This window comes from Engystomops pustulosus, chromosome 4 (assembly GCF_040894005.1).
Source record: "Engystomops pustulosus chromosome 4, aEngPut4.maternal, whole genome shotgun sequence".
Lineage (NCBI taxonomy): Eukaryota > Metazoa > Chordata > Amphibia > Anura > Leptodactylidae > Engystomops > Engystomops pustulosus.
The window spans coordinates 116,299,697-116,316,100 of NC_092414.1; the positions used below are offsets into that span (position 1 = coordinate 116,299,697).

General features: G+C 45.5%; 1 protein-coding gene across 1 annotated transcript in view; it reads left to right on the plus strand.

The window, feature by feature from the left end:
* The window catches only part of LOC140127006 (chloride anion exchanger-like), a 62,525-nt gene that overhangs the window by 17,503 nt on the left and 28,618 nt on the right, over positions 1–16,404 (plus strand). Inside the window, exons 4-7 of the mRNA XM_072147139.1 lie at positions 11,184–11,294; positions 11,619–11,782; positions 13,503–13,667; positions 14,765–14,917. Of these exons, the coding sequence (XP_072003240.1) occupies positions 11,184–11,294; positions 11,619–11,782; positions 13,503–13,667; positions 14,765–14,917 (593 nt within the window). The remainder of the gene's footprint in view (positions 1–11,183; positions 11,295–11,618; positions 11,783–13,502; positions 13,668–14,764; positions 14,918–16,404) is intronic.

Sequence of the window (16,404 nt, forward strand, 5' to 3'; positions counted from 1 at the left end):
GGCCCTATTTCTATCCTGGGGTGGGGGATGAGGCCCTTTTTCTATCCTGGGGTGGGGGATGAGGCCCTTTTTCTATCGTGGGGGTGGGGGATGAGGCCCTATTTCTATCCTGGGGTGGGGGATGAGGCCCTATTTCTATCCTGGGGTGGGGGATGAGGCCCTATTTCTATCCTGGGGTGGGGGATGAGGCCCTATTTCTATCCTGGGGTGGGGGTAGGCCCTATTTCTATCCTGGGGTGGGGGATGAGGCCCTATTTCTATCCTGGGGTGGGGGATGAGGCCCTATTTCTATCCTGGGGTGGGGGATGAGGCCCTATTTCTATCCTGGGGTGGGGGATGAGGCCCTATTTCTATCCTGGGGTGGGGGATGAGGCCCTTTTTCTATCCTGGGGTGGGGGATGAGGCCCTTTTTCTATCCTGGGGTGGGGGATGAGGCCCTTTTTCTATCGTGGGGGTGGGGGATGAGGCCCTATTTCTATCCTGGGGTGGGGGATGAGGCCCTTTTTCTATCCTAGGGTGGGGGATGAGGCCCTATTTCTATCCTGGGGTGGGGGATGAGGCCCTATTTCTATCCTGGGGTGGGGGATGAGGCCCTATTTCTATCCTGGGGTGGGGGATGAGGCCCTATTTCTATCCTGGGGTGGGGGATGAGGCCCTATTTCTATCCTGGGGTGGGGGATGAGGCCCTATTTCTATCCTGGGGTGGGGGATGAGGCCCTATTTCTATCCTGGGGTGGGGGATGAGGCCCTATTTCTATCCTGGGGTGGGGGATGAGGCCCTATTTCTATCCTGGGGTGGGGGTAGGCCCTATTTCTATCCTGGGGTGGGGGATGAGGCCCTATTTCTATCCTGGGGTGGGGGATGAGGCCCTATTTCTATCCTGGGGTGGGGGATGAGGCCCTATTTCTATCCTGGGGTGGGGGATGAGGCCCTATTTCTATCCTGGGGTGGGGGATGAGGCCCTTTTTCTATCCTGGGGTGGGGGATGAGGCCCTTTTTCTATCGTGGGGGTGGGGGATGAGGCCCTTTTTCTATCCTGGGGTGGGGGATGAGGCCCTATTTCTATCCTGGGGTGGGGGGGGGAGGCCCTGTCTCTATAGTATATAGTCTTTATACAGCGGCAGTACACAGCCATACATGGAGCTACAGTGTGGTACATGAGTATTTTGTCTTTATATATATCCCTTGTTTAAAGGGAATCGAGCACCAGGTGCACAGCATAGTACCTGAAGGTATCATGCTATGCACCTGATGACCCTGACTTCAGCACTGTAAGTTCCATCAAAATGGCCTCTATGGTTATCCTTTAATGCTTTTATAAAGAATTATGTTAATTACCAGCTTAGGAGCAGTGGGAGTGCTCCAGTGCACCTAAGGGCTCCTTATGTCACCCAGCGGCCAGTCCTGCGGACTGCGGTGATCCGAAATCCCGATACCTGTGCCTGCTCAGCAGCCTCTGTGAATCAGTGTGCAGGTGCAGGGACTTTAGGTTTCCTTGGGGCATGCAATGAACGCTCCTTCTTTTCCTTCCCATTGGTTCTGAGGAAATATGAAGTCCTGACCCTTATGCAGTGATTCACAGAGGTTGCTGAGCAGGCACAGGTACCAGGACTTCAGATTAACTCAGGACTGGTGGCAGGGTGACGTAAAGAGCCTAAGGGTGCAGTCACACGTTGATTTTAACATTTGCGTTTACAAATTACAACTGTTAACCGGATGTTAACACACATAAAAATGGTGTGAACCTATGTATTGTTTGTTCACAGTCTCCGCCACGGAGCTGTGAAGGTTGTATGAAGAAGGCTCATGGGCTGAGCCTTCTTCATATAGAGATGGGCTTTGCTGCATATTGCATATTGCATATACCCAAAGGTGCAAACCTTTTCTTTGCCGCCGGCAAAGTCGCCGGCGGCACTTTAAACGTGGCGGCGCATGGGCGCCGCCATCTTACCTCCGATCACCGCTCCCCTGAACGTCATCGGGGGGCGGCAATCGGTTGCCATGGTACCCTCGGGTCTTCGTTTGACCCGAGGCTACATGGCTTCTGCATATCCATTACAATGAGCCTGTGGCTCATTGTAATGTATAGTGTGCAGAAATGCCATATACTGCGATACAGTTGTATTGCAGTATATGGCAGGAGCGATCTGAACATCTAGGGTTAATGTACCCTAGAGGGACTAAGAAATAGTGGGAAAAAATAGAAAAAAAAAAGTTTAAAAATGTACAAAAATAATAAAATATTAAAATTTCAAATCACTCCCCTTTCCCTAGAACTGATATAAAACATAATAAATAGTAAAAATCACAGACACATTAGGTATCGACGTGTCCCAAAATGGCCGACCTATCAAAATATAAAAACGGTTATTGACGGCGGTGACCTCCGGTACGGCAAATAGCGCCCAAATGTCCGAAACGCAACTTTTACACCTTTTTAGCTGACATAAAAAATATAATAAAAAATGATGAAAATGTCGCACAGTCCTCCAAATGGTAGCAATGAAAACGTCGGCTCATTTTTCAAAAAATGACATATCACACAGCTCCGTGCACCAAAGTATGAAAAAGTTATTAGCGTCAGAAGATGGAAATTTTTTTTTTCTTTTTTGTACACATTCGTTTAATTTTTGAAAATGTATTAAAACGCAATAAAACCTGTATAAATTTTGTATCACCGCGATCGCACCGAACCAAAGAATAAAGCTGAGGTGTTATTTGGAGCGCAGAGTGAAAGTCGTAAAAACTGAGCCCACAAGAACGTGACGCACATTTTTTTCAATTTTTCCACATTTGGAATTTTTTTTTTACGGCTTCCCAGTACACGGCAGGGAATAATAAATAACATCACGGGAAAGTAATTTGTTACGCACAAAATAAGCCCTCACACAGCTCTGTACACGGAAAAATGAAAAAGTTATGGATTTTTGAAGATGGAGAGCGAGAAATTAGCGAAAATACCCTGCGTCCTTAAGGGGTTAATGGTTGCTTTTTGTAAATGCAAATGTTAACAAATTTAATTAGGTAAGTGTCTCTGCAGCTGTTGCATTGCATTTTGAAACTCATGAGCTAAATGTCATGTGTGACCGCACCATGAAGTTGGGGACCAGGACTTAAAGCAGTAATTTTCCAATGGCTGAAGGGCTCATGTTCAACGATAGCATTGTAAAAGTGGAATTCTGCCTTTTTTCCACCCTTTCTCCTTTTGTGGGAGTGGGGTTTAGACACAGATTTAGGCTTCCCACATACTACACATGTATTTCTGAGGCTACAAACAGTGGTCCTGCGGACCATTGTCTCAGGCTTGCTTGTCATTGGCATGTGAGCGGACAATAATAGCCAGAACCGCAAACATGGGTATGGATCCGCTCTGTGTTTTGCAGCCCGGGCAGTCGGGTCATACACAGGGTTGTGGTATTCATAGCCTTGTGCATTTGCCTATTGAAGTGAATGGGGACGTGTGCTACCTGCGGATACAATGCAAGTGCATGTCACAATTTCATAAGTCCTAAACATTGCATGGCTTGGTCCATTTCCTATAAACACATCGCAATATTTTTCAGTTTAAAGCTGCGTTCACATATAATGTTTACAAGGGGCACAATGACTAAGGGCTTTGCGCAAGTTTTCTGTCGGACTTTGCACGTTCTTTCTAGTGTACACTGCTTGTACATTTTTACATGGATATAAGAAGTGTCCGCGCTACATTTGTGTCACATGCGACCCTTTTGCAGCGCAGCTGTACTAGTCATCATGTGACACAAATTATGGGGCGTTCTGTTGCTTAGTCGGACCGTGCACCCCATTTATTATGCAGAGTCTGACAGAAGTGTGTTGTAGGTGTGCCAAAAAAAGTGGTGTCCTCTGTAAGGCCAGATTCATGTGTAGTGTAGTTTGCACTGTTCTTAGTAAATTTGCCCCAGTGTGTTTTGAAACACAATACAACAGCTATGTACAGCTGCATTTTGCAGAATATTGTAGGAAGAACACCTCTTTTCAGTCTGCAATACATTTAAAAAAAGAGAAAAGTCAAGTCACCCCCTTCCTTAGAAATGATATAAAAATAAACATATATAATGCAAAACATGTTAAGTATTACTGGGTCCCACAATATCCGATAAATATATAATAACGGTTATTCCTGGCAGTGAACCACGTGACAGAAAGTAACACTGAATGTCTGAAATACCACTTTTTTTGCCATTTTGCAACAGACAAAAATGTAATAAAAAGTTTTACAGTCCCCAAAATGGTATCATTGATTGGTATCATCGCCATCACGTGCTGCAAAAAGTAACAGCTACGTACAATGAATTATGGAAAAGTTACTAGCTTCAGAAGATGGCGAAACAAAGAAAAATCTTTTGTACCAGAGGTTTTACATTTTTTAGATCTTTAAAAGCCTAATAGAACCTATATATATATATATATATATATATATATATATATATATATATATATATATATATATACACGTTATCTTTGTTAACGTAGCAACACAAAAAGTTAAGGGGAGGTGTAATTTGGAGCGCACAGTGAAAGCCCACAGGAGAGTGGTGACAGGGCCGCCGATAGGGCAGTACAACTGGTACTGCCCTATGGGGCCCGGACTCTAAGACACTAGGGGGGGGGGGGCCCGGCCGGTGGGCCGCAGACTGTGCGGTCTGTGCTGCACACAGCGTCGGACTGGCCCACCGGAGTACCGGAGAATCCTCCGGTGGGCCCTGACGCGTGCCGAGTCCCGGTGCTCCGATGCGGTCGAGTTCCCAACTCTCCCATGACGGCGCGGCCCCCGGAGCTCTCACCTCTGCGCGGCCCCGGCGCTCTCACCCCTGCGCGGCCCCGGCGCTCTCACCCCTGCGCGGCCCCGGCGCTCTCACCCCTGCGCGGCCCCGGCTCTCTCACGCCTGCACGGCCCCGGAGCTCCCGGCGGTGGCCGCGTGGTCCCGGCGCCCGATGCCTGCTTCCTGCTCCTGTGCTCGCCTGCACCTGAGATGGCGCGTTCCCGCGGCTGCTGAACACGGTAAGGTCCTCTGTGTGTGTGTGTATGTCTGTCGGTCGGTACTGGGGTGGGGGTAGGCCCTATTTCTATCCTGGGGTGGGGGGTGAGGGAGGCCCTATTTCTATCCTGGGGTGGGGGGTGAGGGAGGCCCTATTTCTATCCTGGGGTGGGGGGTGAGGGAGGCCCTATTTCTATCCTGGGGTGGGGGAGGCCCTATTTCTATCCTGGGGTGGGGGGTGAGGGAGGCCCTATTTCTATCCTGGGGTGGGGGGTGAGGGAGGCCCTATTTCTATCCTGGGGTGGGGGGTGAGGGAGGCCCTATTTCTATCCTGGGGTGGGGGGTGAGGCCCTATTTCTATCCTGGGGTGGGAGGTGAGGCCCTATTTCTATCCTGGGGTGGGGGGTGAGGCCCTATTTCTATCCTAGGGTGGGGGATGAGGCCCTATTTCTATCCTGGGGTGGGGGATGAGGCCCTATTTCTATCCTGGGGTGGGGGATGAGGCCCTATTTCTATCCTAGGGTGGGGGATGAGGCCCTATTTCTATCCTGGGGTGGGGGATGAGGCCCTATTTCTATCCTGGGGTGGGGGATGAGGCCCTATTTCTATCCTGGGGTGGGGGATGAGGCCCTATTTCTATCCTGGGGTGGGGGATGAGGCCCTATTTCTATCCTGGGGTGGGGGATGAGGCCCTATTTCTATCCTGGGGTGGGGGATGAGGCCCTATTTCTATCCTGGGGTGGGGGATGAGGCCCTATTTCTATCCTGGGGTGGGGGATGAGGCCCTATTTCTATCCTGGGGTGGGGGATGAGGCCCTTTTTCTATCCTAGGGTGGGGGATGAGGCCCTTTTTCTATCGTGGGGGTGGGGGATGAGGCCCTTTTTCTATCCTGGGGTGGGGGGTGAGGGAGGCCCTATTTCTATCCTGGGGTGGGGGGTGAGGCCCTATTTCTATCCTGGGGTGGGAGGTGAGGCCCTATTTCTATCCTGGGGTGGGAGGTGAGGCCCTATTTCTATCCTGGGGTGGGGGGTGAGGCCCTATTTCTATCCTAGGGTGGGGGATGAGGCCCTATTTCTATCCTGGGGTGGGGGATGAGGCCCTATTTCTATCCTGGGGTGGGAGGTGAGGCCCTATTTCTATCCTGGGGTGGGGGGTGAGGCCCTATTTCTATCCTAGGGTGGGGGATGAGGCCCTATTTCTATCCTGGGGTGGGGGATGAGGCCCTATTTCTATCCTAGGGTGGGGGATGAGGCCCTATTTCTATCCTGGGGTGGGGGATGAGGCCCTATTTCTATCCTGGGGTGGGGGATGAGGCCCTATTTCTATCCTGGGGTGGGGGATGAGGCCCTATTTCTATCCTGGGGTGGGGGTAGGCCCTATTTCTATCCTGGGGTGGGGGATGAGGCCCTATTTCTATCCTGGGGTGGGGGATGAGGCCCTATTTCTATCCTGGGGTGGGGGATGAGGCCCTATTTCTATCCTGGGGTGGGGGATGAGGCCCTATTTCTATCCTGGGGTGGGGGATGAGGCCCTATTTCTATCCTGGGGTGGGGGTAGGCCCTATTTCTATCCTGGGGTGGGGGATGAGGCCCTATTTCTATCCTGGGGTGGGGGATGAGGCCCTATTTCTATCCTGGGGTGGGGGATGAGGCCCTATTTCTATCCTGGGGTGGGGGATGAGGCCCTATTTCTATCCTGGGGTGGGGGATGAGGCCCTTTTTCTATCCTGGGGTGGGGGATGAGGCCCTTTTTCTATCGTGGGGGTGGGGGATGAGGCCCTATTTCTATCCTGGGGTGGGGGATGAGGCCCTATTTCTATCCTGGGGTGGGGGATGAGGCCCTATTTCTATCCTGGGGTGGGGGATGAGGCCCTATTTCTATCCTGGGGTGGGGGATGAGGCCCTATTTCTATCCTGGGGTGGGGGTAGGCCCTATTTCTATCCTGGGGTGGGGGATGAGGCCCTATTTCTATCCTGGGGTGGGGGATGAGGCCCTATTTCTATCCTGGGGTGGGGGATGAGGCCCTATTTCTATCCTGGGGTGGGGGATGAGGCCCTATTTCTATCCTGGGGTGGGGGATGAGGCCCTTTTTCTATCCTGGGGTGGGGGATGAGGCCCTTTTTCTATCGTGGGGGTGGGGGATGAGGCCCTATTTCTATCCTGGGGTGGGGGATGAGGCCCTATTTCTATCCTAGGGTGGGGGATGAGGCCCTATTTCTATCCTGGGGTGGGGGATGAGGCCCTATTTCTATCCTGGGGTGGGGGATGAGGCCCTATTTCTATCCTGGGGTGGGGGATGAGGCCCTATTTCTATCCTGGGGTGGGGGATGAGGCCCTATTTCTATCCTGGGGTGGGGGATGAGGCCCTATTTCTATCCTGGGGTGGGGGATGAGGCCCTATTTCTATCCTGGGGTGGGGGATGAGGCCCTATTTCTATCCTGGGGTGGGGGATGAGGCCCTATTTCTATCCTGGGGTGGGGGTAGGCCCTATTTCTATCCTGGGGTGGGGGATGAGGCCCTATTTCTATCCTGGGGTGGGGGATGAGGCCCTATTTCTATCCTGGGGTGGGGGATGAGGCCCTATTTCTATCCTGGGGTGGGGGATGAGGCCCTATTTCTATCCTGGGGTGGGGGATGAGGCCCTTTTTCTATCCTGGGGTGGGGGATGAGGCCCTTTTTCTATCGTGGGGGTGGGGGATGAGGCCCTTTTTCTATCCTGGGGTGGGGGATGAGGCCCTATTTCTATCGTGGGGTGGGGGGGGAGGCCCTGTCTCTATAGTATATAGTCTTTATACAGCGGCAGTACACAGCCATACATGGAGCTACAGTGTGGTACATGAGTATTTTGTCTTTATATATATCCCTTGTTTAAAGGGAATCGAGCACCAGGTGCACAGCATAGTACCTGAAGGTATCATGCTATGCACCTGATGACCCTGACTTCAGCACTGTAAGTTCCATCAAAATGGCCTCTATGGTTATCCTTTAATGCTTTTATAAAGAATTATGTTAATTACCAGCTTAGGAGCAGTGGGAGTGCTCCAGTGCACCTAAGGGCTCCTTATGTCACCCAGCGGCCAGTCCTGCGGACTGCGGTGATCCGAAATCCCGATACCTGTGCCTGCTCAGCAGCCTCTGTGAATCAGTGTGCAGGTGCAGGGACTTTAGGTTTCCTTGGGGCATGCAATGAACGCTCCTTCTTTTCCTTCCCATTGGTTCTGAGGAAATATGAAGTCCTGACCCTTATGCAGTGATTCACAGAGGTTGCTGAGCAGGCACAGGTACCAGGACTTCAGATTACCTCAGGACTGGTGGCAGGGTGACGTAAAGAGCCCTTAGGTGCACTGGAGCACCCCCACTGGTAATTAACACAATTCTTTATTAAAACATTAAAAGATAGTGGCGGCCCTAGCAATTGCACTTTATAATGTTATATTTGTTATATGTTGTCTGTTAAACACTTTTATATGTTTACTGTTCACCATGCTTTAGTTTTTGATGCCATATTTGCACTATAATAAATATACTTGACCAAAAGTATGACTCCTATTGGCAATCTACCAGAAGAGTGTGCCTTGTCGTAGCAACAGGCCTCAAACCCTGTTTGTGAAAGGTCACTGCGGGGGGCAGGAGGCTTGTTCGGTTTTGGGGTGTGTTGGGGCCCAGACACTTTTGCTGTATGGGGCCCCGAATTTCCTGATGGCTGCCCTGAGTGGTGAAAATGTGTTTTACCGGCAATTTTACTGCATTTGGAATTTTTTCGGCTTCTCCATACACGTTATGGAATATTAAATATCGTCACTAGGAAATGTGATTTTTGTTATGCAGAAAAAAATCCTGATAAAATCCACATAAAAATAAAAGCGTTATGGAGTTAAAAATGGAAACATTAAAAAGGCTCAGTTTTATTACAGGCTCCACTTTACCATATTTACCATGCTAACCCTAACACACATTTTTATCCTTTGATGTTTGTAGCTGGACATTTTCATTGCTATCAGTTTGTAACATGTACAATCACTTTTTATTGAAATATTTGTGTGTGTTGAAATCTGCACTGTGGGTGCTCTGACGGGAGGTTTGTTGGTAAAAGTAAATCTACATCAATACAAAATGCAGTCTTTAAAAAAAAAACACAACATTCAGCAACTCATTCAACTGCTGGGAGTTGTAGTCCTTCTCTTCAGGAACCTTTCACATAAGGGCAGCAGATCAGCAGCAGCATCAGGCGGGGCCACTTTATGGAGGGCAGTCTGATCCTTCAGCAACTACTATTCCATTGGTGGCCCGTGCTGGCTGTCAGGAACAGGAGGAGGGCCCACAGTGACATTCAATGGGCCCATATGGACCAGAGTTCATGCTGTCTGCTCACCTCATGTGCTGGCAGCACAGTGACACAGCAGGGATGTGGTGCTCGTGCAGTGAGGAGTAAATGTGAGTGAGCTACCCCTCACTGCCCGAGCGCTGCTACGGGGAGAGCAGAGACCTGGTTCCGTCTCAGTTAATCGTCTCTCGCTCCCCTCACGAAGTTCACCTCCCCCTCCTACAGCTCAATGAATGTGCCTGCTCTCTTCTACTTCAAGCAATCTAGGAAGCAGGCACATATGGGCTTGTGCAGATGCCTGGCAGGAGGCACTGCATTTCGCAGACTAATCAGGGGGCAGAGCCAACAGGCGTCAGGGCCCACCGGGGATTTCACCGGCACCCCGGTGGGCCAGTCCGACCCTGATCATTAGGCTCTGCTCACTAAGAAGAGCCAGCTCTTCTGGCTCCTTAATGGCTCCCTATTATATATATAATAGGGAGTCTCAGTCCAGCCAGTCACCCCACTTCACTCCACTTAAAACCGAGTGGGGAATTTTCAGCACAAAAATAGTGTTGAATAACTCGGCTTATACTCGAGAATATATACGGTAATATACAGACATTACGGAACGAACACTGTACATACATACCATACATAAATTACTGAACATAGATGCTGAACATCTTCACACAAACACTCATGGTATATATGTACATATCACACATACTGTACATATACATGACAAACACAGATACAGTTACCTACCTCTCCAGCTGTGACACTGTTGACTTCTGTCTATCCAGTAGACATTAGACACCCAAGGAGCCGGTGTATATACTTCCTCCTTTCTTCTTTGGTGTCCATTGCTGCCGGGAAGAGCAAGGACCTACAGGCTGCTGACAGGCAGCTGCAGAGAAGACCCCAGGTCTGGTGGGCGGAGTCTCTGCTATTAGCAGAGGAAAGAGCTTCCTGTTCAGCAGTAAGAGGTACGCTGAGTGTAATAGAGAGACCCACAGCTGCCACGTACCACCCGCATGTGCTCTGTGTGCTACAGTGGGTGCAGCCTGTAAGAGAAGCACATGGGCCTACCATTGGGCCTGGTCGCGGTCGCACCCTCTGTCCCTGTCTCCATGGGACTCACAATCTAATCAACCTACAAGCATGTTTTGGAGTGTGGGTGGAAACTGGAGGACCCGGAGGAAACCCACGCAAACACGGAGAGAACATACAAACTCTCTGCAGATGACCTGATAATCAATATGTGGTACTTGGGAACCTTATCCCAGGTCCATGAATAGATCACAGCACACACTATAGCATCAGTCATATAATAAAGGGTAAATAAACCCTGGTACTCATCCTCCCAAATGACCAATGACAACAGCTCTAAATGACTAGCCCCAACAGGAAAACACTCCCTACCCTTAATAAAGTGACGATTAAGGAAGATGGGAGATAAAGCATAGTCACATACTTAAGTCAAAACCAGGAGTGTGTGTCAAAAATTAATATAATCTCTAAAAATAAAATAATCAAGGTCACAAAAAGATAGCAATACTGTACAGAATCAGAAAGTAATGGAGGACAGAAAACAGAGCCTGGAAACTTACATATCTAGCAGTATTCCCAATGCTTCTTATATCGAAGGAGAATTACCGTAATACCTGGTTAACAAGCCTGTAACACACATCAGAGCAGACACCTCTCAGGGCTTTAACCCTTACCTAGCACTCAACTGAAAACAGGAATTGTGACAATATGGCTAATGAGTGTAGCCACAATGGGTCGGTTCCTTTTGGCCACACTATTGAACAGCATTTGAAATGCTTTTAAAATCTTTTTGTCAAAAATTATACTAACACTATATATTTCAGGTCTGGCATACGCTCTTCTTGCAAATGTGTCTCCTGGCTATGGATTATATACCTCATTCTTTCCAGTTGTGGTATATTTTTTCTTAGGGACTTCCAAACATATTTCAGCTGGTAAGTACCTTTTGCCAAATAAGTTTGATATAGTTTTTGTTGGAAAACCCCTGGGGGACCAAATCAGGGAGATAGACAAAAATATTACCTTATTCCTGTTACCATTCTCAGAGCCAGAAGTGTTGGTCGTCCTGTCACTGTTGTAGCCACTGCCATCATTTATGGCCCAGACAGTAGTGAAAACAGACTAACAGTAGCCATAAGATTAGGTAACCAAAACAGGGTAAGTAGCTATTTTTCTGTCAACCCTGTCAGGGTCCCCCAGAGGTTTTCTACGAAAGCTGGAAAACCCCTTTAATGAAAAATTCTAAAACATTTTTGTAGGTCCTTTCCCTGTTGTAAGTCTTATGGTCGGCTCGGTGGTAGCTAGTCTTGTTCCTGATGGTACAGGCACCAATTCTACTGTTAATGCTACAGATCAAGATTTGATAAATGAACAACGAATAGTCGTAGCAGCATCATTAACATTTTTAGTCGGAATTATTCAGGTATGTACAAATGATTATTATGCCTCTCCAGTACTGTTATTAAACATTAGATCAACAATCTTTATTAAGGAAAAGCTTCAAAGAAAAATGCAGTCAACTCCTTTTTGGTACATTAACTGTAATTCTACAGATATTTAAGGAATTTTTAAAGTTACATTAAATACAGGCAGTCCCCGGGTTACTTACAAGATAGGGTCCGGAGGTTTGTTCTTAAGTTGAATTTGTATGTAAGTCGAAACTGTATATTTTATAATTGTAGATCCAGACAAAAAAAAATTTGGCCCCACTGACAATTGGAGTTTAAACATTTAAACATGGGACCAAGGATTATCAATAAAGCTTTATTACAGACACCTTACAGCTGATTATTGCAATCTGGAACTATAGTAAAGCATTCAGAAAGCTTCAACAGAGGTCAGAGGGGTCTATCTGTAACTATGGGTTGTCTGTAAGTCGGGTGTCCTTAAGTAGGGGACCGCCTGTATATTGTTTTTATGAATTCTCCACAAAATTAGTAAAATATAATGTGATAACCAGCACATGTGATTAAAAAGGTTTTCCCATGAAAGACAATTCTCAAATTTCAATCCCCTAGTGATGTTAACACAATAAAGATCATTTTTAACCCTTTATTTCACAATTTTACTCAGTTTTATTGCTGGTTTATATCCTATCACTCCCTAGGCTGGTCAGTGCAAAATTCCAGAGTGCAGGTGGGGACTCTCTAAGCAGACACATTATGATCAATCTAGTTCTGTGAGCTGACAATCTGGTTAGATTATCAGGGTACAGCTCTATATTCACTTTTATTCACCTTCTGAACATTGTACTAGTATCTGACACATAGAAAGAGAAATGAGACAGATCATAGATGATGAGATCCATGAGATGCCTATTACACACACTGACAGTCAGCTCTTCTTCAACCCTGCTATTCCATAACACACTAGATCTGCTGTCCATTCTTGCTGTTCCTCCCCAGTTAATGGCTTATCTGCCTGTAGCTTTTAGTTATCCTCATGCTGCTGCCTCAGGAACTCAGTGTCTGTGTATCAGTGTGCGTCAGGGAGCGAGCTCCATCCTTGACTGCAGGGTGGCGGGGCTAGAGTGTAGGGAATAGTGACAGAGAGACAAGCTCCGTGAAGCCTCAGGCAAGATGGCAGTAGTCAGAAGTTACAGTGTTGTGTCTGATATTGTGTACACCAGGACTGAAAGTAGCGCATGGCTGTAAGTCATTAATGCACAGACGGAACTAATCAGTCGGGCGTCATAAAAATGCAGACACAAATGAGAGTTGTGCCAAAATCTTACATGGGCTGCGCCTGTTTTTCTTTTTCTTTTCATTTCAGACCATTTTTTTCCTGGTCTGTTCTGCACAAAAATTGCACCTAAAAAAGCCTACAAACTCAAAATGAATATGGCGGATGATGTGGAAAATATAGGCCACACCCATTTGCGCCACAAAAATATGAACGAGTTAGGATGTTTCATCTGTTCTTTCTGGTGCAAACACATTATAAATGATCCGCAACACTTTTGCGCCAAAAAAGTGAGTTCCTGACACTTTTTTGGCACATATACAATAATACATCTGCCCCAATGTGTTATTTTGTTATCCTGAGTATAGTTAAGTAACTTATCTTTGTGGTAATACCACTTTAAATTGCATACTAATAGCACTTGGTAATAATTGTAAATGCTTGTTTTTATTTTTTTCTAGTTGGCTTTGGGACTTCTTCGAATTGGATTCATTGTCATCTACTTATCAGAACCCTTAATAAACGGCTTCACAACAGCTGCTGCAATTGAAGTTGTGGTATCGCAACTGAAATATATTTTCGGTCTTAAAGTCTCTTCGTTTAGTGGGCCACTTGCAAATTTTTATGTTAGTAACTTATACAGTACTATGTCATTATCTGTAACATTGTTAAGATTTAATTCATCAGCCATGTGTATACATTTCTTCAATTGGATGTTATTTTAAAAAAACATCCCTGTGGGATGATAATTTCCCATAAATTTAGTCATATGGTCCCTTAGAAACAAGGTAACTGCCCTTGAAAACAACCACCACTGCTGGAGGGATTGCATTAAGTAAAAAATAGTTTTCTTATATGAAATGGCCAGGAGTTACAGCCGTCCTGTGGTAATGAACACTGAATTAAAGTGATCAGATACCTCAATAGGGCATATCTGGCCATTGCTGCCAGAGTGTGGGGTGGTTGCAATCTTAGTTCTAAGGGACATCATTTATGGGAAATTAGATTTATACAGATAAAATAACCAGCACTTGTTTTTTTATTGAGAACATGTTGGGAATCATTTGTTTGCTGTGTGTTCAGCAGCTAAACCAACTACTCCAGAGCAAATGGAGCCACCCCCCTAAAAAACCCTAACTAAAACAGTTTCCATTGAGTTTCCATTCAGGTTTCTGTCATTTTCCTGGATAAATGCTATTTAGCTTTTTAGGTATATATATTGTAGAAAAGGTCTCATGTTATGAATTAGACATAGATTCAAACATAGCCTTAACATGGATGGGTTAAGTGGAAGTTGTCCTAAGTAATACACTTTCTCCACTCAGTACTATATGTAAAATAATGTATTCATGAACAGTAAGTATTTATGATGGTTACAGAGGAATTGTCAACAAAAGTGTGTTGATATCTTCAGTTATGCAAAGTTGTATGGGTGTCCAGGACCTTTTAATGACTGTGACATATAGATTTTTTATCATGCCATGTATCGTCAGGAACTAAATGATACAGTTGTGTTCTATATGCATCATTCTAAGGGGCATAATTACATTACATGATAAATTACAGAAGCTTCGAGCAGCAGTGAAGTGTAACTACTAGGTTGCTAAAGGATCTGCTTTTCTGTACTTCCTATTAGTTTCATAACAGGTTTACCAATGTAGAATTAAAAACAGACAACTAGGAGTTTTTAACTGGCTTCTCCTTTACTTTGCATGTTTTCTAGGTGTTGGAGAGTATATTTACTCAAATAACTAAAACCAATATTGCTGATCTCGTAATAGCTGTTATTGTAATGGTCTGTGTGTACATTGTAAAAGAACTTAATAATCGCTACAAGTCAAAACTACCAGTGCCAATTCCTATAGAAATCATCATGGTGAGTATTTTAACCATTCTTATTGGCTCCCATAGGCATTACTTTTTATATAACACATAATATGTATAATACATAAAAGCTAGGAACAGTATAACTCATTAAGGACACAGTCTAATTATGGACATTTTCAGCTAAAAAAAATGTCCATTAATGTGTAAAATTGTACCACCTAATTCATTCACAATGTGCACTAATGGCCAGAATTAGCAACTCTGATTTCATGATGATTTTTAACAAATAGCCATATTCCCTTTAAAAACAAAAAGAACAATGCCCATATTGTGCTGCTTGTCCTTTTATTTCCAGAGTTTTCTGCTGTGAAGCAACTTGTCAGAAATCTTCCTCAGCAGCAATCAAATGGGTGGAGATTAACTTCTTCTAAGACTAACTTACAGTTCCCATGATACCTTGTGTTTTCCGATTAAGTAATTTAGCAGTAAATCCAGTGAGATTCCTAAAAGTAAATCCACTTTGCAAAGCGTACATATAGGATCTAGGCAGGGAGCAAAAGCCCCTCTTTTCTGTGAAACGGTGCTATAAATAACTAACAGGGATAAACAGGACAGCCAGATTACACAGTTACTGTAGGAATAGGCTAAACTGAGGAGGATAGCAAAGAAACTGCTGGACATAGATAATCAAGATAATAGACAAATTTGTTCTACGTAACAAGAGCTTTTCATTTGTGAGAAAAAATAAAAATCTTAGAGTTGGTTTATGTAATTGAATCTAGGAAACCTATGAATTTTCATCAAGTACCACAAGCTAAATTCCTTTGTGAATTGCTACAGCAGTCATGACTCCCCTGATCAACAGAAACTGCTCACTTAAATTGAGTTTACTATCCACCAATACAGCCATGTCTTCTTCTCCATCATTATTACCAAGAAATTTATTGTTGAAAACATAATTGCAATATTCATTTCCTCTATCAATGTGCTTGACTTTGCATTTATCCACATTAAAACTCATCTGCCACTTGTCAGCCCAGGTCTCCGGTTTCCACAAATCCCTCCGTAGTATTATATTATCCTCCTCTGAATTAATTACAGAGTTTAGCATCATCTGCAAATATTGAAACTCTACTGTGTAGACCCTCTATGAAGTCCTCGATAAAAATTTTAAAAAGAAATGACTCCAAAACTGATCCATGTGGCACCCCACTGGTAACTTTCACCTAATCTGTCTATGTGCCTTTAATGACGACCCTCTGTTTTCTATTCCTAAGCCATTTACTAACTCAAATACACAGATTTTCTCTTGGCCCCAGCAGTCTCATTTTATGTACCAACCTTTTATGCGGCTCTGAATCAAATGTCTCCGAAAAGTCCAAATATACAACATCCCATGTCTACTCTAGGACTTACCAATTCATAGAAAGTTGATCATACTTGTCAGGCCGATCCCTCATAAACCCATGATGCTGGGTTATAAAGTCACTCCAGAATAGCATCTCTAATAAACCCATATTTTTTCCCCACAACCAA